Source organism: Mus caroli, unplaced genomic scaffold (assembly GCF_978045245.1).
Source record: "Mus caroli unplaced genomic scaffold, Mus_caroli_1 scaffold_15, whole genome shotgun sequence".
Lineage (NCBI taxonomy): Eukaryota > Metazoa > Chordata > Mammalia > Rodentia > Muridae > Mus > Mus caroli.
Window position 1 is genome coordinate 28,262,798 of NW_028227270.1, and position 22,069 is coordinate 28,284,866.

General features: G+C 41.8%; 1 protein-coding gene across 1 annotated transcript in view; it reads left to right on the forward strand.

The window, feature by feature from the left end:
* Cmya5 (cardiomyopathy associated 5) overlaps positions 1–22,069 on the forward strand; it is a 98,359-nt gene that overhangs the window by 50,315 nt on the left and 25,975 nt on the right. Inside the window, exons 4-9 of the mRNA XM_085830909.1 lie at positions 1,459–1,692; positions 3,489–3,511; positions 10,399–10,517; positions 15,473–15,622; positions 19,527–19,673; positions 21,274–21,421. Coding sequence (XP_085687035.1) covers positions 1,459–1,692; positions 3,489–3,511; positions 10,399–10,517; positions 15,473–15,622; positions 19,527–19,673; positions 21,274–21,421 — 821 coding nt within the window. The remainder of the gene's footprint in view (positions 1–1,458; positions 1,693–3,488; positions 3,512–10,398; positions 10,518–15,472; positions 15,623–19,526; positions 19,674–21,273; positions 21,422–22,069) is intronic.

The following is a 22,069-nucleotide window of genomic DNA, read 5'->3' on the forward strand; positions in this document are numbered from 1 at the left end:
ACCTGGGTAACCCTTACACATTACCAAGTCCCGCTGCAGAAGGAGTACAACCTTGCCTATCTCTGGAACACAGCCTCTTTGTGCTTTCAGAAAACACTTCCCAGAAGATGTCACCTTAACGATGCTGGTCTCTTCTTAATCACCACTAATTTCTTAGCTCCAGCTAACCAGCATCAATAGTCCCAGTAATGCAAAGTTTTTGCTTTAGTAGTTCTGGTATCTTGTTAATCACAGCTGATTCTTCAGCCCCAGCTAACCAGAACCACAGAATCTTCACAACCAAAGTAACAATGGCCCTGAAAAAGTCTTTTATTTTCCCTCTGAAATTTCACAAACCAGGCCTCCATCTTCTGCACTGTTCTCAACATTATCTTCCAAGCTCCTACACAACATCTGACAGAGCTCTTAACAACAAATGGATCTTCAAGCCGAAAGTTCCAAAGTCCTTCCACAGTCCTCCCCAAAACATGGTCAGGTTGTCACAGGAATACCCCACTCTGCTGGTACCAATTTGTCTTAGTCAGGGTTTCTATTCCTGCACAAACATCATGACCAAGAAGCAAGTTGGGGAGGAAAGGGTTTATTCGGCTTACACTTCCATACGTTCATCACCAAGGAAGTCAGGACTGGAACTCAAGCAGGTCAGAAAGCAGGAGCCGATGCAGAGGCCATGGAGGGATGTTCTTTACTGGCTTGCCTCCCCTGGCTTGCTCAGCCTACTCTCTTATAGAACCCAAGACTACCAGCCCAGGGATGGTCCCACCCACAAGGGGCCTTTCCCCCTTGATCACTAATTGAGAAAATGCCTTACAGCTGGATCTCATGGAGGTATTTCCTCAACTGAAGCTCCTTTCTCTGTGATAACTCCAGCTGTGTCAAGTTGACACAAAAATAGCCAGTACAGTCCTTATCCGGAGGTGGCCCAAAAACCTGCAGCTGTCAATCAGGAGTGCTAAAGGGCTCCAGGCCACTGGAGAAAACTACCATCCAATCCCTTTGCTCCTGTTGCCTATCGGTGAACTCCGGCTTTACTGCCCCCTTCTTCAGTCGTTATAGTGAGAATAGCCAACCGTGAGGTGTGTCCAAACGGACAGTAAACTTCCTTCCACTGTGGCAAAGCTGCTCCTCCCAGGAGAAGATTGGTACAGAGAGGCGAAGATCCTACCATCCCTTTCTAGAGCCCAAGTGCCAGCATTTTTCCTGGATACAACTTTCTTTTCTTTTTTAAATTTTTGATATTTCTTGTACCTTCTTGATGATACTCTTACAGTGAATTCCATTGCAAAGCTAATGACAGCAAAAGAGATATATAGGCCGAAAGTTTAGACCATGTACTTAATGTTTGATTCTTGTACTGTGACGTCTGAAGGCAGTTCTTCCGGGGGGGGGGGGAAGATGAAGGGCAAGTGAAGGCATCACTTTTTGGCTTATTAAAAAGTGCTTTTTCCACCCTTTTAGGAAAAGTGTAGCAAAAATGAGAAACGACTGGAAATGCAGAACGAGGAAATGATGAAGAAGGTTTTGGCCCAGTATGATGAGAAAGCACAGAGCTTCGAGGAAGTGAAGAAGAAGAAGATGGAGTTCCTGCATGACCAGATGGTCCACTTCCTGCAGAGCATGGACACGGCCAAGGATACCCTGGAGACTATTGTGAGAGAGGCGGAGGAGCTTGACGAGACAGTTTTCCTGGCTGTGAGTACCAGCAAACAGGCCGATAACTGCTGCAAGGCTGGCATAAGTCTGCTTTAAAAACTATTCCTAAATTTGTTTATAAAGTGTGTCCAGAGGCACAACCCTGTAACTGTAGCACTTGGGAAGCCAATACAGCAGTGATCACAGGCACGAGGCCAGTCTGCTCTGTATCCCAAGACTGTCTCAAAAAGCAAACGAAGCAAGCAGCATCTCCAAGGCAAACCCAGAAAGACCTGTCTCTCAGAATTCACACATTTCTGGAATTTCAAAATCTTTGGGCATCCATGATGTCTATACTATAAAAAAAAAGGACTCACAAATACTAATAGATCCCCGAGAGATCTGTGAAAGGAGGCTGTCTGATTATCATGCTTCAGAAGGTCGATCACCTAAAATCAAAGAGTCCCCTCATAACCTCACTTATGCCAGGCCTGTCCTCCAAGGGTCAGCCCTGCCTCTTGTTGGTTACCTAGCATCCCCATGCTGTTCCCTGGGCCAGCCCTGCCTCCTGTTGGTTACCTAGCATCCTCATGCTGGTCCCTGGGCCTGTTCTGTGAACTCTCATCTGAGGTGAACTTTCACATGAACCATTCTATCTGACCTTACCAAATGGCTGATGTAACATTTTGGTTCTCTTTTTGATGTATCAGGGCGATAAAATTGTGGCACTTTCCTCAAATAGGTCAGAGATATTGCTGGAAGCGGTGTCCCTGTGACAAGTTTCCTTAATTCAAACTTAGAGAGCGAGACTCTCTTGGATGCACCTTGGTTTGCTCCTCATAAACCCCTAGAATTCTCCAAAAGTCTCTCTGTAGACTCATGATTATCCATGAGCAATGCAGATGCTTACCAGAGGTGAGACACAAGCCGAATTGTCAAATGGGAAATCTACAGATGGAGGTCTTTCAAAGTTCCCTATCCTCCTAGACCTCCCAGTGAAGTTGAGAGACAGCTTGAGGCAAAAGTAGGCATTGAAGGGCTCATGATTGGCCTCTGTAGACACCTCTGGCCAGGGCAGATTTATATCAAGTGAATATGGATGTCCTTAAAGGAGAATTTAAAATTATTAGGTAGCTTTATGTTTAATTAAAGCAAAGCTTTAATATTTTTAAATTGGGACCCTCCTTTGAAGTATAACATTAATAAGGACCGTTTTCTTTCACAATGACTTTTGATGAGAATATTTCTTTGTCTCCAAAGAACAAATTAGGGGAGGGTAAGACATTTGTTTCTGTATTTGGTGGTGATATTTATTCATTCTAGAGAAACTGGAGAATATAGGATGCAGAGAGAAGATACCTCTAAAGATGACTGCTGATTTCATTAGATAGATACCCCACACCGAACAAATCCAAGTCATTTTTTTTTTTCTTGCAGAAAAGAATTCTAAAACATTTGTTACTAAAGTGAAGCAGGATATAACAGCCCACTGCCAGCCTTGCCCGTCAGGGAGAGCAAGGCAAGCAGCAAATGAAGGGCCTTCCCTTCTCCACCCTGGGCTCTCACCCTCTCTGAGTACCAATTTCCCTGCTAGAACCTAAGTCCCAAAGACAAATGGCCTCAGGGATGCCTAGGAGTAAAGGTTGTTGAATGTGTTTGATCTCAATGCTCCTAGTTGCTTTTACTTTCTGTTGTTAATTAGTCTCTCTCTCTCTCTCTCTCTCTCTCTCTCTCTCTCTCTCTCTCTCTCTCTCTCTCTCCCCCTCCCTCCTTCCCTCCCTCCCTCCCTCCCTCCCTCCCTCCCTCCCTCCCTCCCTCCCTCCCTCCCCCTCATCTCTCTCCTCTCCCAACCCAAGTCCTTTGAGGAAATCAATGAAAGGTACATGCAGCACGGTGCTTTGCAGCAGACGGAGGAGAGAGCATGGTGGGATGAGCTGGGCTGCTGGGGCTTCACTCTTACACACAGCACTCTTAAAAGTCAAATAACAGCTCAGAAGGAAACTGCATGCGCTTTGGTTAAATAACAGTTATCAGAGAGTAGAGTTCTAAGCCTGTACTTTCTGTCTAACCACAACCATCTTTCCTGCTACTGAGTACACAAAGATTATAAATGGTTTGACTTATTGGTTAAATATGAGTATTTAAAATCAATCGTTCATCGCTGTCACAGACAGTTTTCAGACCTGTGTCACCTTCATGGCATGCTTATCATTTTCTCCACAGAAGGTACCTCTGCCCTCATCTCCTTCTGCTCAGCTAATCTAATGGATTATCTGTAGATACTGACCTAGTGGATACCCTGTTAATTGCATCTTTTTTTTTTTTTTTTTTTTTTTTTTGGTTTTTCGAGACAGGGTTTCTCTGTATAGCCCTGGCTGTCCTGGAACTCACTTTGTAGACCAGGCTGGCCTCGAACTCAGAAATCTGCCTGCCTCTGCCTCCCGAGTGCTGGGATTAAAGGCGTGCACCACCACGCCCGGCTTATTAATTGCATCTTGTGTTGACGATGCTCTTAACACTTGGTCTAAGAGATTCTTCATTCTTGTGAGAGTCAAAACCTCAACAAGGTTAGAAAGTGCTATCTATAAAAACACCAGTCATCAGATTTCTGTTTGTCTCCTGTATCATCTACTGATGACACCCAGATACTGTTCTTACCCCCTTTCCTTTAACTCCATAGCAAGAACGTAAGATTGTTTCTGCTAGTTAAGCCCAAGCTTAAGTGGAAGATTAAGTGTCCATTTCTAAATTGTTTAAATATTCCCTTGGGTTTACTTCTACTGACGTTCAATGGCAGATAGTAAGCTGTAAATATTAAATCATAAATGTTTATCTGGGATGTATGTATGAAAAAAGGAGTTTGAATAGGAAACCTGATCATTTTCAAATATCTCAAGCTGCAGAAATGAGTCTTACTTGCTTATAAGATAGTGCCAATATACTTTATAAAATCTATTTATATATTAATGTTAACACTAGTTGACCAGAGTTTTATAGCAGTGGCTGTGCTCTGAACAGTTACTTGAGGAGCATTAAAACCCACTGATGCTAAGCCAGCACCCAGGAGGCAGAGGCAAGCCAAGTTCAAGGTCATCCAGTCTATAAAGTAAATTCCAGGACAGCCAGAGCTACACAGAGAAACCCTGCTTCGAGAAACCAAAACAAAAGACAACAGAACAAAACCCATCGCTGATGGTGGTGTCTGACTACTCTTATGTCCTAACACTGGGGCTTCACTGTTTTGAAGTGTAGTCTGGGCACAAACCTTCCTGGATGATTTTGACAGGCGGGCAGAGCTGGGAACCTCTTGTTGAGAGCAGTCTGTCTCAGGCCCAAGGTTTGCAAAACTGACTGACTATACCTGCTAATGTGTATGCCCAGACCCTGGAGCCTCATCCCATCACTCAGGGAAGATGCAGCTCTGCACCAGTTCTTGTGGATGAGTTTGAGAAACTCACACCCAAGCAGTGATCTATATAGGTCCTAACTTAGAGGTCAGTAATAGAATTATTGACTTTTAAGTTAAACATATGTGAGGATTCATAGTGCCATTCCACATATACTGAAAACTATAGATACATATTTAATTATTTTATCCCATCCCACATGTGTATGATATTAATTAGAAAGAAATTTGGTAGATGAAAATTTATAAATGCTTTTACTATAAAACTGCTGAAGGATGGTTTCATTTTTCTAAATACTTGATTACTACTAATATGAACTGACAGCCATTGCATACTGAACACCATTTCTTTTGTTTTATGCTTTAACTTGATAATTTACATGTCATTTTAATTAATATCTTTTTCACTCCCAATTGACAATGAATTAATCTTTATTATTGCTGCATATCATTTCAAGGGGTAGCCAATATTTTCTTTTTATTATACTTTTTATTATTTAAAACAATTTCTAAATTTAAATATACTTTGATCATATTCTTTCCCTCCTCCAAGTTCTTCCAGATCCTCTTCTCATCCTTACCCACTCAGCTTTAAGTTTTTTCTCAAAAACAAAACAAAATAGACAGAAACCCAAGTAAGCAACAATACCCCAAATAGAAAACAAAATAAAACACCCCAACAGAAAAAAACAAAAAAATGTAAAACACCAAACTGTAACCAAATAAAAGCACACAAAAACAGTGGAGCCCGTTATGTGTTGGCAGCTACTCCTGAACATGGGGCCTGCCTTGGAGTGGTTGCTGTACCCATTCTCACTCCATTGGAGAAAACAGTCTTTTCCTCTCCCAGCACGTATAAATGACAGTTCAGTTGTTAACTTTTACCCTAGTGGCTAGTTTTTCATTCATTCATTCATTCATTCATTCATTCAAAATATAACAAAATAAAATATAATAAGATAAAACAAAAAAAAATCACATTAAACTTGAACAAAACAAACCAACAGAAAGAAAATAGTCCAGGAGAAAACACAAAAATCAGAGACCCACTCGTTCAAACACTCAGGGATCCCATAAAAACATTAAACTGGAAGCCATAATATATGCACTGAAGGACCTGGTGCAGACCTGTGCAGGCTGTATGGACGCTGCTTCAGGATCTATGAGATCATATGAGATTTGCTCATGTTAATTTAGAGAGCTATGTTTTCTTGGTATCCTTTTGTCATTGCATTTCCCCCCCGCCTTGCTTTTAGATCAGTATTATTCAGTTTTACCTTAGGTCTCTTGGTTATCCTGTCTCTGCTTCTTGGTCACCTAAGCAGTGCTGGGTATGGGTGCCCTCTCATGGAGTGGCCTTAAGTGAAATCAGATGTTGGTTGGTTGCTCACTCCCACAAGTTCTGTGCCACTATTGTCCTAGCATATCTTGCAGGCTGGATACCATTGTAGATCAAAGGCTTTGTAGCTAGGTTGATGTTTATGTTTTTCTTTTAGTAGCTTTCAGAGTATACTTCTGTACCAAAGACACTAGACTATAGAGATGGAGACTCTATGTCGGCACCAGCTTGATATCTCCATGTTCAATAGGTTAGGTAGGTGTTGGGATAACTGACTTTTTTTTATGTAGTGAAATAAAGGACAACAAATCTCTGGGATTTGATGAAGAAATTGGAACAAATAAGTAAATCTCTATAAACACAAACAAACCACACACACACACGCACACACATGTACACACATGCTGAACCTAGCTTGGCCAGTGTGACATGGTTTTCTGACTCTGGAACAGAGCCTTCAGGGAGTGGGTCTTCATGGGTATTGATGATTGCTATCGATGTAAGCCTTGTTTGTATAAAAGTGAACATATTTTCATGTTCCTTCTTCAAAGAATATCCTCTTTGCCAAGGTTAATAACTTCATGATAATCAGAGACAGAGTGAGTCTGGGAGGCAAGGGTGTGTCTATGTCTCAGCAAAATGGTAGAATGCTGTGACCTTTAGAACAGCCCTTAAGGCTGTGGGAAAGAACTCTGAAAACATGAGTTCAAAAATATATAATTTCTCAGCTATGCAAAATATGAGGATGTAATATGAATTGTATAAGGAGCTTCAGAGATCTAAAGGGTCAGAGGCAGCTGCACTAGAGCCAGTGGCAGGATACAAAGACAGGCATATACAAAGGTAGGCAGATTCCTGAGTTCAAGGTCAGCCTGGGGCAGAGGGAGTTTAGGTCCAGACCCAGGCATGGTAGGGATGATAATTTCAGGGCTAGTTCCCACCCAGTTATCTTATTGACTGTGCTTGCTGTAACTTTCTAAGAATCAAGGAGCTTGATCAATGGGGTCATGGGATGCTGATTCATGGGATAATCAAAAAGGAACCTGGGGTAAAGACCGAATCATTATATAAATAAAAGACTGGGCTTTTGGTCTGCAAGAGGGGAGCTATGTAGAGAGTTTTTAGAATTACAAAAACAAAACAAAACAAAGCAAAGCAAAACAAAACAAAACCAGAGAGATTTCCAGAGAAAGGAGGACATAGAACAATCTGGAAAGCTGTCATAGGCTGTCAGCTTGAAACCCACAATATGACTTCTAGTTGTTTGTTTCACTGCTCCCAGATACCCCTTCTCTCAGGAACCCCTTTCTAAGCCAAGGCTGGTCCTTGGTATACACATACAAACACATACACACAGATACCACACACCTATACATACACTTAAAAAAAAAGATTTATTTATATAGTATACTGTAGCTATAGAAGACACACTAGAAGAGGGCATCAGATTCCATTACAGATGGTTGTGAGCCACCATGTGGTTGCTAGGAGTTGAACTCAGGACCTCTGGAAGAACAGTCAGTGCTCTTAACCACTGAGCCATCTCTCCAGCCCCATACAACACACACTATTAAATCAAGACAACTTCTTCCTTTCTATAGGAAGCGCTAAATCTGTTATTTTCTCTTGTTTGTTTGTTTCCTGCTTCTTCTTTCTCATTTCACATCATATCTCTGAAGACAGTGCTTATATATTAAAATTTTCTCGGCTTAAATTAATGAATGCTGTCAAGCATATTCAGACTCAACATTTGCATATCTTGAACAACATATTTTTGCCTTATAAATGCTTTCCTGTTAAGAGGACGCATTCCCTTCTATGTTCTAGTCTTTTGTATTATAAATAGGAGAGTCTCAAACATAGTAGCACTGACTTGTAAAAGGATATCAACTTGCTGTTAAAATTGAATCAGTCCATGTACAAGAGAAAACTCAACATTTTACTGTGGAATCTACAGGCAGCTTCTGTAAAGTTAGTGAAATATATCGAGAAGGTTTGGCTACATTTTGTTTTTTTATTTTTTGTGTATGGGTACTTTGCCTGCATGTATGTATGCATATGTTTTGCATGCATGCCTGGTGCCTGAGGAGACCAGAAGAGGTCAGAAGAGGTCACTGGATCCCTTGGAACTGGTGTTACAGGTGGTTGTAAGCTACCAATGGGTGCTGGGAATTGAACCTGGATCCTCTAAGAACAACAAATGCTCTTTATTGCTAAGGCATCCCTCTTACCCTGATCACCACTCAAATAATAATTCCTAGCATATTCTTTCCATATTTTGTATCTCAAAGCCCTTATTTTTAAGCTTTTATTCTACCCCCCCTGATCAGTGTGGGAGTCTGACAACCCATCCACTACCTATCCTGTCTGTTGGCTCTGATCTCTCCTCAGTTGCTTGCTAGCATTGTCTACCTTCCCCATCCACAGATAACTATGTGACTCTCCTTATCTTCAAAGATCAAATAGAGTTTTTCTGTGGGTGTGAGAGGCATCAGGTCACAGAATGCTTCCCCTTCTTTTCCTCCCGTTTCCTGTGCCATGGTGTGCTCTGCTCTCTAGTGAGCCATACTCCTTGGTACCTCTGGCCTATGCTTATGTCATTTTCCCATTTGTAATATCTTCACTCTCTCCATTGACTCAGATTTCTGATAATCTTTTAATACCCTGAGGTCCTCACTGAAGCATTTCCCCAGAAACCAAATGGTAGTGGATCTTATCATGTTTCACAATAGTAAGCATAGAGGAGACTCTTTAAATATTTCATGATCTTTCCCCCTTATTGTGACACGAGATTTACTATGCCCGAGATCCTGATTTCTATACAAATTAACCATTGGCCTCTTCCTAAATGAAGATATATTTATTAAATGCCTGCTGGACATCAAGTAAGGCATTGCAATACAATGATGAACAAGACAGTTTTTCCCTGCATGCAAATTGTATTTTGGTGTAGTTGACAGATAAAGAACAAACTAGGCTATGATAAATATCAGGAAATAAACAAACTTGGAAAGAGGCTGCAGCAAGGTTGGGGGGTGGGGGTGGGGGTGGGGGGAGGCCTTGCCTGACTAGTAGCCTAGGCCTGACTGGTAGCCTCTCTCCCCTCGATGACATTTGAACAAAGAACTGAGCTAAGTGAAGGGAAGAACTGTGCTGGTGTGGGGGCAGGGACTTGGGGGAAGTCCCAGCAGCCAGTGCAAAGGCCCCAAGGTAGGTCTGCCGCTGGAAAACAGTGAGTTCAGAGAAGGAAGCCAGTGCCGCTCCTCAATGTTGCCTTCCTCGATAGAAGAACAGTCCAGGCTCGCATGAGACACCCTTGGCTCACTCTGAGTCCCCTCCGATTAAAGACAAATCATTTTGTCAATTCTCCTTCTCGTCTTTCCCTCTCAGAGCTGACCTGTTTCTGTCCCTTGTGTTTCCATGCATTTGTGTCTTGACTGGACCCAAATGCTCAGTCTTAGTGTAAGCAGGCTCTCTGCTTAAGGACCTAGGTCTACTGGACCAGTTTTTCTGTGAGCTGAGGCCTGTCTGCTAGGAGTGACTGGCCTTGCTTTCACAGCTAGACTTCCAGCCCCTGGAACAGAGCCTGGCACACAGTAGGTGAGCATTATTTTTTAGTATGGCTGGAAGATTAGCGTTGAGAGTTGAGAACAGCAGGAGGAGCCCTGTAGCATGGAAACTTGCAGACTGGCTCAGGATATTAATACCCTTCAGGAAATAAAATAACAACTGACATGAAGCAAAATTTTAGGACTGATTTATTAGATAGGAACCGAAGTCTAGATAATTTGAAACTTTTCGAATTTGAGAGCCCATGGACAAGACCCCTACTATCATCAGGTATCTAAGAAGAAATGGGCTCCAGATGTCTAATTTCCTATGCTTTTGGAAGCCCTAGGGGTTGGCAGGCCCTTGCCTCATACAAACCAGTTACCCTCACCAGCTTCAGGCTGAGCAGGAAGACTGTTTTGGTTCGGTGTTCATGCTTGCCTGGCTGAGTAGCGTTCTGTTCTCTTGTCAGGCTGCTGTCTGCCATGGAGAGCACGGCTTCCTTAGAGAACATGCCTGCCGCGTTCTCGCTTTTCGAACACTATGATGACAGCTCGGCGCGAAGTGACCAGATGTTGAAACAAGTGGCTGGTGAGCTTTTTAATATATCATTTACCTCGACGAAACTTGGCAGCTCGCTTGCCTGCTTTGTTACGTTTTTATAACTGAGGGAAGATGGGTGCAGGCTGAAAGGGTTTAAAGCGAGACTCTGAAATAGGGCAGGAGATGTAGCCCCTGCTCTGTGGTGTGGTGCATCCCCGTTGAAGCTCTGTGACTCTGCTGGGGCCGGAACAGAAGAGATGAAATCAATGGAACTGAAGGTCCCCTCTTCTTTGATTCTATTTTTTAAAACTGGAATTTTTTTCTCCCTATGTAAAAGAATTACTTCACAACAGCAGCCTGGCATACAGGTAAAAAAGGAATAAAATACTTTCATATGCAGTGAAAGAATTTTACCTTAGAGGTAGTTTTGCCCTCTCCCATTCCTTCTTCCTCTTCTTCTTTATTTACACCCCCCCATCCCCAAACCAAACAGATTAGCCTAGAGCACGCAGAGCTAGGCAACATGGCCCGTAGCCAGGAACCTCCCACTCAGCTGTCAGAGCATCCTGCCAGCTTTTCAAATTATTTTTTAATGTTCTATTTTAGCAAACAAGGCAATGCAACATTTAAATGCTCAAAGCTGTCATTTTCCTGGTTCCTGAGTTCTGCTTACTGTACAGGGTGCTCATACGTCCTTATCCAAAGGTACCCTTGTCAACCAGGTTTACCTCACAGATGGCAGGGGTGTTTAAAACGCTCATTCCTGTAGAGAAAGTTCTAGGTTAGTAACCAGTCAGAAGCTACTGTGTCTTTAGAAGAAAGCTTACCCCCCCCCAAAAAAAAACCCCACCACTTGCAAAACACTCATACCCAACAACCTTAATAAAGTAGACAATTTAGTCATTTACCCTAGTGAATGTTTTTCAGAACTGTCCTGCACCGAAGGGTGTTTTCTCATGTCTTTCAGAGCCATTAAACTAGAACATCAGCTGCAAACAAGATTTTGATGAACGGAGCAGCCGTCTGTCTTCAAGGCTTCTTTATACACAGCTGCCCGTTTTCAAGAATAGACTTCTGAGCATCCTTTGCTCAGCGGGAGGGCTTTTTATTTATGTTAGAGGCTGCAAAATTGCAGTCACAGACTGTTTGCCATCGCCCAGGAAGTGTATGTAGTCTCAGAGGTGTGAAGCACCTCTGGGGAGAGAGCCCTGAGAATGGATGCCTATGAATGTGCCTGCTCTGTTCTGCATATGTCTGCCTATGAATATGCAGGGCCCAGGGCCTGTATATTTTGTTCTGAGACCAATGCAACCGCACAGAGAGAAGGCCCTTGAGCACCTGGCTCCTGCTGACTTACACAGAGTGAGGAGAGAACACAAGCTTCCCTATGAGAGACGGCGGTGTTCACCTCTTACTCAGTTCCCACGGAGACCTGGCCCTGGTGAAACCCACAGGGCCAGTGCTCTCCTCCTCACACCGGCCCCAGGAGGAAGGTTTAGTTGGTTTGATTCTGGATCTTAGATTTGTTTGTAATTGTAGTAAGGTGCATATATAATTTGCTATAGATTAGGGGCTGGAGAGATGGCTCAGCAGCTAAGAGTGTGTGCTGTTCTTGCTGAGAAACTGATTTCAGTTCCCAGTGCCTCCAACGGTGGCTCACAACTGCCCATAGCTCCAGGTCAGGACTCTGAGGCTCTCTTCTGGAATCCGTGGGTACCAGCACTTGTATATACATAAGCCCACATAGAAACACACATGTATACCCAAAATTAAAAGAAAATAAATCTTAAAAAATAATTTACCCATTTTTATTAAAAAGCAAAAGCACTCATTTTTATTTTACTTTATTTCATTTTACCCAGTTATCTATTTTAAGTCAAGGTCTCACTATAAAGCCTTGGCTGTCCTGCACTCAACCAAAGAGATCTGCCTGCCTCTACCTACCTACCTATGCTAGGATTAAAGGTGTATACCACAACACTGGGTGTATTACTCAGTATATATCTGTAGCATGAAGTGTGTCCATAGTTTTGACAAGTATTACCACCATATATACCCAGAATTTCATCTTGCAACACTGACTCTCTCTGTCCATTAAAACACTAACCCCCTCTTCTTCCAGATCCCAGAAGTTGCCCCTCCCCCCACCTTTTTCTCTGAGTTTGATGCTCTGAAGAAGCGGAACCAGATAGTGCCTTTCTGTAGCTGTTTTATTCCACTTAGCATATTTTCCTCCCATGTTCACTCATGTTTGTGACACATGTCACAAGTTTGGTGTTTAAGACTTACTATATGCCTACACCATGAGTAGTTCCATCCATCTATCCATCCATCCATCCATCCATCCATCCATCCAACCATGGATAGAACTTGGGTTGTTTTCCCCTCTTGGCTATTGTGACTGATGCTGCTTTCCTCCTGACCTGTGTTTGGTTTTGGAGAAAGCATCTCACTATATAACCCAAGCTGGAGTCGGATTCACGGTCCTTCTGCTTCAGCTTCCTGGGTGCTGGAACTGTAGATGCATGCTTCTATGACCGTACGTTTTGTGGAGCATTTGAAAGCCAGGTTGAGTGGAATCTATATTTGGCCCCAGGTAATGGAATCTAAGCTGATGACTGTGTAGCTCCCTGAGTGTGAAAATGTTCTATGGGCACATCCTGCCAGTCAGGGGGGCTCCACAGGATGTTTCCTCTTCCTGCACCTGAGCTTCTGACAAAGAAGCCCCAAGATTCCATTTGTATTTCTTGACATCACACTTATTTAAGTTTACCCCTGTAAAAGTTTAGGCAGAGTTACTAACATAAGATCTAGGTCCCAGCGTTCTGCCAAATATGAATTATAAATGTAGCCATGATTATTAGATTATGTCTATGTGATGTTCTTATTCCCCTTTGGAACATTTTTTAAGAGTAAAAGTATCTCCTGTTTGAAGAAAAGGATATTTTAACTTTAACTCTTTGGATGGGAAACAAAATCACTTCTAGCCTGCATGTTATGCTTAGTTCCCTGCAGTGGCTCTACCTTAAAGTTAGGTGGTAGGTGGGGGGTTGACAATCAGTTTTTAAGTTTGTGAAGTTGTGCTAGAGAGAAAGGATATAGAACGATGCTGCCATTTTTGCAAGGTTAGCTCCAGTCCTGTGTATAATTTATACTGGGAAGATCATTCACATTATTCATGCTCCAGGAAGCTCTCCACGCTGCTTCAAAGACTAATAATAGTTGAAGTGCTTTGTTTGGCTGTTCTATAGACCTGGGCCACACGACAACCTGCTGGATCCTTTCTCTGGATGAATACCTTCAGAGCAGTAGCTCTCAATCTGTGGGTTGTGACCCCTTGGGGCTGTCAGATGTCCTGCATATCAGACATTTACATTACAATTCATCACAGTAGCAACATTACAGTTATGAAATAGGAACGGAATAATTTTATGGTTGGGTGTCACCACAACAGGAACTGTATTAAAGGCTGTAGCATTGAGAACCACTCTTAGATTCTCTGTTAGAAGATACAGCTGTCAGTCTTCAGGGAAAGGCAGAGGCAGGCAGGTGTCCGCCTTCCCATGCAGATTGCTCACTGTGTCCTGTCTCTATGGCCTCTATGACCCACCTACCAGGTACTGAGACTCCAGTTCAGTCTTCACTATTAGGAGTTCTTTGCTCTCTTCTCTACTATTTGTTCCTCCTGCCAGGGCTGTCTTGCCACCCCAGATGCTGCTTCTAGCGGACACAGTTTAAACACTTGATCTACATTATCTTGCTTCGTTTAACAAGCCTAGGACATAACCCTGAGGCTATGTGATGCAGAGAGTGGGAGGGGTGCCTCACGTTTAGAAGCCAGCTTCTGTTCTGGCCTATGAGCTTCACCATTCTCCTCGTTGGCTCCCCGTTTTTTATAACTGCATCACTCCTCACTTCTTTATCTTTATTGAATCATTTCAATTGGTCTTTTTATTCCATTTTTCAAATTCATGTATTTTGTTTTTCATTTTTGACCTTATTGCTGAACTAACTTTTTTTTTTTTTTTTTTTTTTTTTTGCTTTTCCCTGGGTGTCAACTTATAAATTTGGCCTACATTATTCCTGTACGCTTATCTCTCATGAACTTGTTGGCTGGGGAAGACACACACACACACACACACACACACACACACACACACATTTTAAAAGCATGATGTCTTTTTAACTATGAGAATAATCTTTTTCTCTGATGTGTAAAATATGTGCAATGATCTTGTTTAAAAAGTGCAGGAAGATAATTGCATTTTATGCAGCATTGGTGTTCAATACACATGATTATAAGTTTCGAGAATGTCCAGTAAAACACTTGAGGATTTTGTTGTCTTTAAAACTCAGAAGTACAGATTATGTCAGGCATCTACAATTTACATGGCGTTTAATCAAGAGGTCACTTCTACTCCTTTCTATTTTTACATCTAATTAAAACAACTGTAGGACTATTATGTTAAAAAAATGGATTGCAGCTTTAAACATTCTAGTCTAATATTTACTATGTTACCTTCACTTGCAGATCCTAGATCCTATGTCTGAAAAAGATTCACTGTGTTTTATTGTTATAAACTGTGCCAATATAGAACAGTATAACATTTTCTTATCTAAACAACAAATCCAAAGCCAAGTTATTGGATAGTCCATGAGTCAGTGTAAGTTTATTTCTCTACGTATAAAACTACAGAGTAGTTATGCAGTGACCCCAGCTGGGGGCGCACTTTTGTTCATTTCTATTCGTGTTGCTTAGGCTCTTACAGAAATGCAGGGGAAACACTCTGGAGGGACGCATGCTCCTCACACTCCACTCTAACAGTGGCTGTATCTAAGGGATAGAGTTAGGCTGCATGTTGCAGTGGGGAACCTTCCTACTTTTATCCCATAGATTTCTGTATTGTTGGTTTTTTTTTTTTTTTTAACAACACATTGAACATGTTTTAAACACAACAGTCAGTAAAATAGGATTAGTCATAGTGAATTGTGTTTCCTTCCAGTTCCACAGCCTCCCAGACTAGAACCCCAGGAACCAAGTTCTGCTACCAGCACAACAATTGCAGTGTACTGGAGCGTGAACAAGGAGGATGTTGTGGACTCATTCCAGGTATACTGTGTAGAGGAGCCTCAGGATGATCAAGAAATAAATGGTAAGATTGCTGTAGAGCTACAGATGCTGACATATATTTCTGCATCTTAATGTAAATTAAGGTCCTATACACGTGACGATTGTATATAAATATATATATATATAAATTAAATTGTATATAAATAAATATATACACATTAAGATATACTCCCACAAAGCATTTTTAGCCACTTACAGGAATGATAACAAAATCCCTCAACAACCACATACTTGTATGTTAGCAGAAAGGAACAATCTGGAAATTGTATCAGGGAAGAGCATTCAGATATCACAATGGTCAACACAAGCATCAATACTGAGATTCAGATTAGACTTTGAGGGCTCAAAATAACAGGAGCAAGTAAGTGATGCTCATCTTCATGAAGGAAGTGTCATTCGAAAATTTCAGAGAGTTGGAGGTTTAACCAGTGCTGAAGTCTGAGATACAGTGTGGTGTGTTCTGCTCCATAGAGGGGAGGTGAGCTGTACATAGGCCAGTATCCTCCACAGTAAGTTTCATGCACACACAACACTGGGTATCAGGTTTGTAGATTCAGAGTTCACAATCCTCAAGGTGTGGGTCTAGGTATGGTGTAGCCATCCAGTGGCACCTAGTAATGGGAGATAGGCGTGAAGCTGCTTAGCGTGGAGAACAGATGGCAGACCTCCCAAGCTAAGCTTTTGTGCAGATCTCTCTGCTCAGAACTTCTGATAAGGCCTAAGAGCAGGCAGCTTGAGGTTGTACTTCCTGATGAATCAATCAGTGCGGGGAGTGCTGGCATTCGGTGTTGCTTGTTGAAGACAGACCCACATGCTTGGGAAATTAGATGAGCATGTGGCAGTATCAACAACCCATTGCAAAACTCAGGAGCCCAGTTATAATGAGGAAAAAATGGTAGAATATCTCACTGTTGCTAAGACTTAAAAATTATTTTTTAAAGTTGATTATTTTTTTCTTAAAGACAGGGTCTTACATACCCAAGACTGTCCTGAAATTCACTTTGTAGCTAAGGATGGCCTTGAGGTTGTGGTCTTCCCAGGCCTACTGGCTAAGTGCTAGGATTCAAGGTGTCACTATACACCTGGTTAACATGGTCATGGGGACCAAACCCATGGTTCCTCCATTCTAGGCAAACATTCTACCATCTGACCCACAAAATCTAAATCTTTTGAAATATAAAGTTAGACAAAAGTTTCTGTGAAGGTAACTGTGGGCATAGTATAAAGTTGGTTAAATCCATTTCTAGAGAAAAAAATGACCTGTTACCATATAACGGTGATGATGTATTATGTGGCTCTGACAAAAGACCATACGCCAGATATTTCCTGGGGAGTTACAACACACACATATATCTATTTGATCCATATAGGGAGCCATGACAGACCAAATTACAGATAACATCAAAACCTAACTTGGGGAACCAATGGGTTTTATTGGGTGACTTACAGGAATATGAGGGGTTATTCACAGGAGCAGGCATGACACAAAAACAGCGACATCATCAAAGCCTATCCCATTGTGGGTGACAGATCACAGAGCTGGAAACCTGGAGCACCCTTAACAGTCTGCAGTCAGCTCCACAGGTTAGAGAAGCCTTTCCAGATGGCTCAGTTGGTCTGAACCTCTTCCAGAGAGTTCAGCTGGTCTCTTTCTTCTAGGTGTCTTGGGTTTTGTCAGAGTCATCTATGTAGTATGTCTTTTCTGAGAGTGACTCTAAGCAGTCTTTGATATTTATTCTTAGGGGAAGGGGGAAGACATAAGGGGAAAAGGGAAGGGGGAAGAGGGAAGGGAGGAAGGGCCTAGTGAATCTAGTGAGTTTCAGGGACTCCCTGAAGCTATTTGAATTGTTTACTTTTTATTGTAAGGAGCTTCCCTTCAGGATGGACTGTTTTAATTGTGGAGAAAATAGCTACACAACACCACATGCCAAAGTGTTACAGGCCATTTACACATGGAAAAATGGATATAGGGTTAAATAATTCTCCCATGGTCACATTAAGTTATTCATGATTGGGTCAGGAGTCAAATTGATCTTTCATTGATAAACAAACCTGTTTATATTTGTCTCTTTGCTTTGTTTTACACATGAAAGTCCATGTCTAGCCAAGACTTTTCTCAAGTTATAGTTAGTACTTGGAGTGCCTTTCCAGGGTGCTCATCCCACTCTATCACTAGCTAGAAGACTTCCTGTCCTGTGTCCTGTAGTGTCTCACTGTTTCAAGGCCTTGAAATGTGCTGGTGTACCTTGTTGAAGACCTACCCTGTGGTACTGTGGTGTGTATTGTAAGGTCTCCAAGAACAGGTGCCATGTGATTGCTGAAAGGAGTGTCTGAAGGGACAGCTCTGGTAAAAGCTGCAGTTGTTGGCTTCTGGACTACAGGGGAAGTGTTAGTGTTTGCAATATTCTTTAAACTATTGTTCTCTCTGAGCAGCCAAAGTGCCCTAAGTTTCTTTTGGGAAACAATCTGGGTTCTTAACTAGGGGTATTTTAGATGGTAACATTCAGGACAATACAGAAGGATAACTAAAATTATCATATGCTAATTTCAGGGAGAAAATTATTATTTTTAAAGGAGAGAGCATTTCAGTAAAAATGATCAGATTGGTTTAACATGTAAGGCATTACTGGATGTGGTAGGTAGCTTGTCCCTATAACCCCAGTACTCCAGATATGGAGGCAGGAGAATGGTACATCCCATGCCAGTCTGCTCCAAGTGAGACCATGTATCAAAAAATCCCCAAACCCTAAACAAATAAAAACCCAAAGGGACAGGCATTTGTAATAGCATTTAGTGATATTTACCTTAAAAGATATTTAAAGTAAAATCACTTAAGAAAATCCAATGTCTTGACTGAACCAATTTCAACTTCTCGTAATAGCTTATTATCCTATCAAATTTAAATATGTCACTATAAAAGTAGAAATTTAAAAAGGATTCTAAAATATGGAATGTGGAGGAAGCCCTGAGAGAATGTGTGTTGTTGATATAAAGCTCAGCCATGTTGAGAACCTCAGTGCCTCAGGCCTGTGGGCATGGCAAAGCCTTTCCTGGCTGAGGCTCAGAGCAGTGGCAAAGCCTTCTGATGGTCCAAGGATGAGTGTTTAGGAATTATCAATCAGTGCACATAGAAACTATCAACCCCAGCCTTCTCTTCCTTGATGCTTACAGCCTGAGACTGTTTCCCTATCAAAAATAGTTAAATCAGCTCCTTGTTCAGCTGTATTTTATAAACCCACCTCCTTGACTGAAACATGCTCCATTTCCAGTTGCAGCTGCTGGTGCTGCATCACCGTTCGAGCACGTGGCCTCCCTCATCACAGCTTTTCTGTACTTGTGGCTGCATTTCAGGCATTTCTCCATCCCATCACTCTAGTTAGGCCAAGTCCTAAAGCTGTTCAGGGTGTGGCACTACAGTTCTTGAGAAACCATCAGGATCTGAGACCTTCGCAGTCATAGTGAGTGGCAGAATTGTTTACTAGTCTGTAAAGATGCTCCACAGAGTCTTAAATACAAGCACATAGCTGTCCTTTCTGGTGATAGAGTCCGGTGGAATGTTGGCACTGAGTCTTAGGCTTTTCTTGAAACTTTATTACTGAAATTTAAGGTGATATATGCGCTATACAAGTTTGATATTTGCTTTTGAAATCAATTACTTTAATTGTGGATCATGAATCTCAGAAATGTACTAACATTCTATTAGTTGTGATAAGTGTTCACTAGCAACACTACATATATCTTTCTAAGTATCAGTTTTTAGAGAGCTATTGCGTACTTATATATCCTAAGAGAAAATTATCACAAATAATATTTGTAAAGTTATCAGTTTGAGTCTTCTGTAAAAATCACAGGCTATGTTTTTCAGTAACTAATTTTTTGTTTATTATATAAGACATCTTTGAATTAATAATTGGGTCTTGTGCTAGAACTGGTAGAAGAATATAGATTAACAGTGAAGGAAAGTTGCTGCATATTTGAAGACTTAGAACCCGATCGATGTTATCAAGTGTGGGTGATGGCTGTCAACTTCACCGGATGTAGCCTGCCCAGTGAAAGAGCAATTTTTAGAACAGGTAAGCAGATGCTAAGATGTTATTATGAGTTAATAATGAGTTCTCCACAGACTCTTGACATCAATCAGTAAGTATTTAAGAAGCACTAGCTATGCATTAGGTATTGGGCAAAATACTGGGTACAAACTAAGACTGAACTGGGGTTTAGGATGGAGCTCATTGGTAGAACGTCAGTCTAGCAGCAAGAAGCCCTGGGATCATCCCTCAAGTACAATAACAATAGCAACAAGATGGAACACTTGGTCTCGAAAAAACAAAACAAACCAAAAAGATGGAGTGCTTGTTTGCAAGAAGGTCAGAGTTAAGCTGAGAAGTTAAACACCAGAAGATCATTAGGAATGGTTTATGAGGGCCTAGGCTTGCAGACATTAATTATGATAACACACAAGAGAATGCCAAGACAGACAGGGGAAGGGCAGGCAGACCCAGGAATGGCTTCCTAGAGCTGAGAACTGCACAGACTGCTTTACATCAGCAGTTCTCAACCTGTGGGTGGTGACCCCTTTGGAGGTCAAATGGGGCTCACAGATCATATATTTACATTATGATTCATACCAGTAGCAAAGTTACAGTTATGAAGTAGCAACGAAAATAATTTTATGGTTGGGGATCACCACAAAACTGTATTAAAGGTCACAGCATGAGGAAGGTTGAAAACCACTGCTTTAAAAGATAAGCTGGCCTAGAGCAGATTCCTCTTAAAGAAAACTTGAGCAGACATGAAGTATCCATTGGGGTATGAGGCACTGGAAGATTTTCCGTATTCCTTAAGCTTGACAATAAGGAAAGACACCATTTTTAAAAGGCTTAGCATGTAAGGTATAATTGCAAGCTAGGACCAGACTTCCTTACATAGACGTGAGAAAACCCAGATTGGTTTCAGCCATGGTCTTCGACTGGGAATATACTCTCATGGTGAAATCTTTTTGCCAAGCGCTCTGAGACATACTGCAAAGGCTGTCTTGCCTTTAAGATCCCTGCAGCCCCCTCAGGCAGGAAGTAGCTTATTCCTGCCCATTGCTCCTTTATCCTTCTCCCTGCCTTTAAAAGCAAGCATTTGGCCCTGCATGGTGGCCCATACATAGACTCCCAACCCAGCATTCGGGAGGTGGAGGGAGGAGTTCAAGGTTTGTAGCAAGTTCCAAGGCAACCTAGGCTACACAAGACCCTGTCTCAATAACTTAAAGCACAGTAGCAGACGATTCTTTCACCTAAATCTTTACTGACCATATGCTGGGGACAAGATTATGTCTACCTTTCGGGTAAAAGGAGAAGGGAAAGAATATTTGCATTTGTTTATATAGTAGTTATATAACACAAAAAGTCTGGGTCTCATTAAAAGCAATTTTGGGGGGACTGTTAGGGGATGGAAGAGAACCTGACAGTTTATAGTGCAGAAGAAGGTGAGACATTTTTAGCAATATGTGTGTGTGGAGGGTTCTTTGGTTTTTGGTTTTTTGTTTGTTTTGTTTTGTTTTTTAAATCTCCTTTGAGTCTTTAGTTCAATTTTTTGATACAAAAACTAAAAATAAAAGCATACTTAAGTAATCTTCTGAGAGTTGTCCCTGGTCTGTGACTAACTTGTCTCTATCCCGATCAGCACCGTCCACACCTGTGATTCATGTAGAAGACTGTACTGTGTGTTGGAACACTGCCACTGTCAGATGGCGGCCTGCTAACCCGGAGGCCACAGAGACCTACACTCTGGAGTACTGCAGACAGCACTCTCCTGAGGGCGAGGGACTGAGGTAAGGCCTTCCACAGTGAGGCTGCTGAGGCTGCCGGGAGCCCAGAATCCATGCTCCATCTATAGGAGCTTATGCTTACCCAGCAGGAAAAGCATCCTTGAATCCCGCTGAGCTAATTAAGCTGTTGACTTGATTTGCAGTGCCATCACTATTCATCAATGAATTCTGCGTCTATAATAGGACGAACGCATGCTGCAATGCAGAATAAGAGCTCCCCTGTAAGAGAAATGTATGCAAATTTTAATAAAATAGAACATTCTTTGAAGTATATTTAACTTGAATCATTAGTCAGGATTTATGCACATTCTGTGCCATTTTTACTAGCTCTGTCAGAATAGGTACCACCTAACTCAGGAAACTAATAGTGAGCGTATGTGTAATGTAAATCCGAGTGTCTCCACCATATATTAGCAACATAAAGGAGCTAATGACACATATATTATCACAGAGACAGACCTGCCTCTCCAAGAACATGAAGAATATAGAGATTCTTCTAGTGTAAAGGAAATCCGAGGCTCCCTCACTAAAATGATAAAGCTAAAATTTATCAAGGAAGGACCACATATCCTCTAAGCAGTTGGCAAATATTAACTCATCTATGAGGTGTCATTTCCTTACCTTCTGATGTCATGGCTAGAGAAAGCCCCT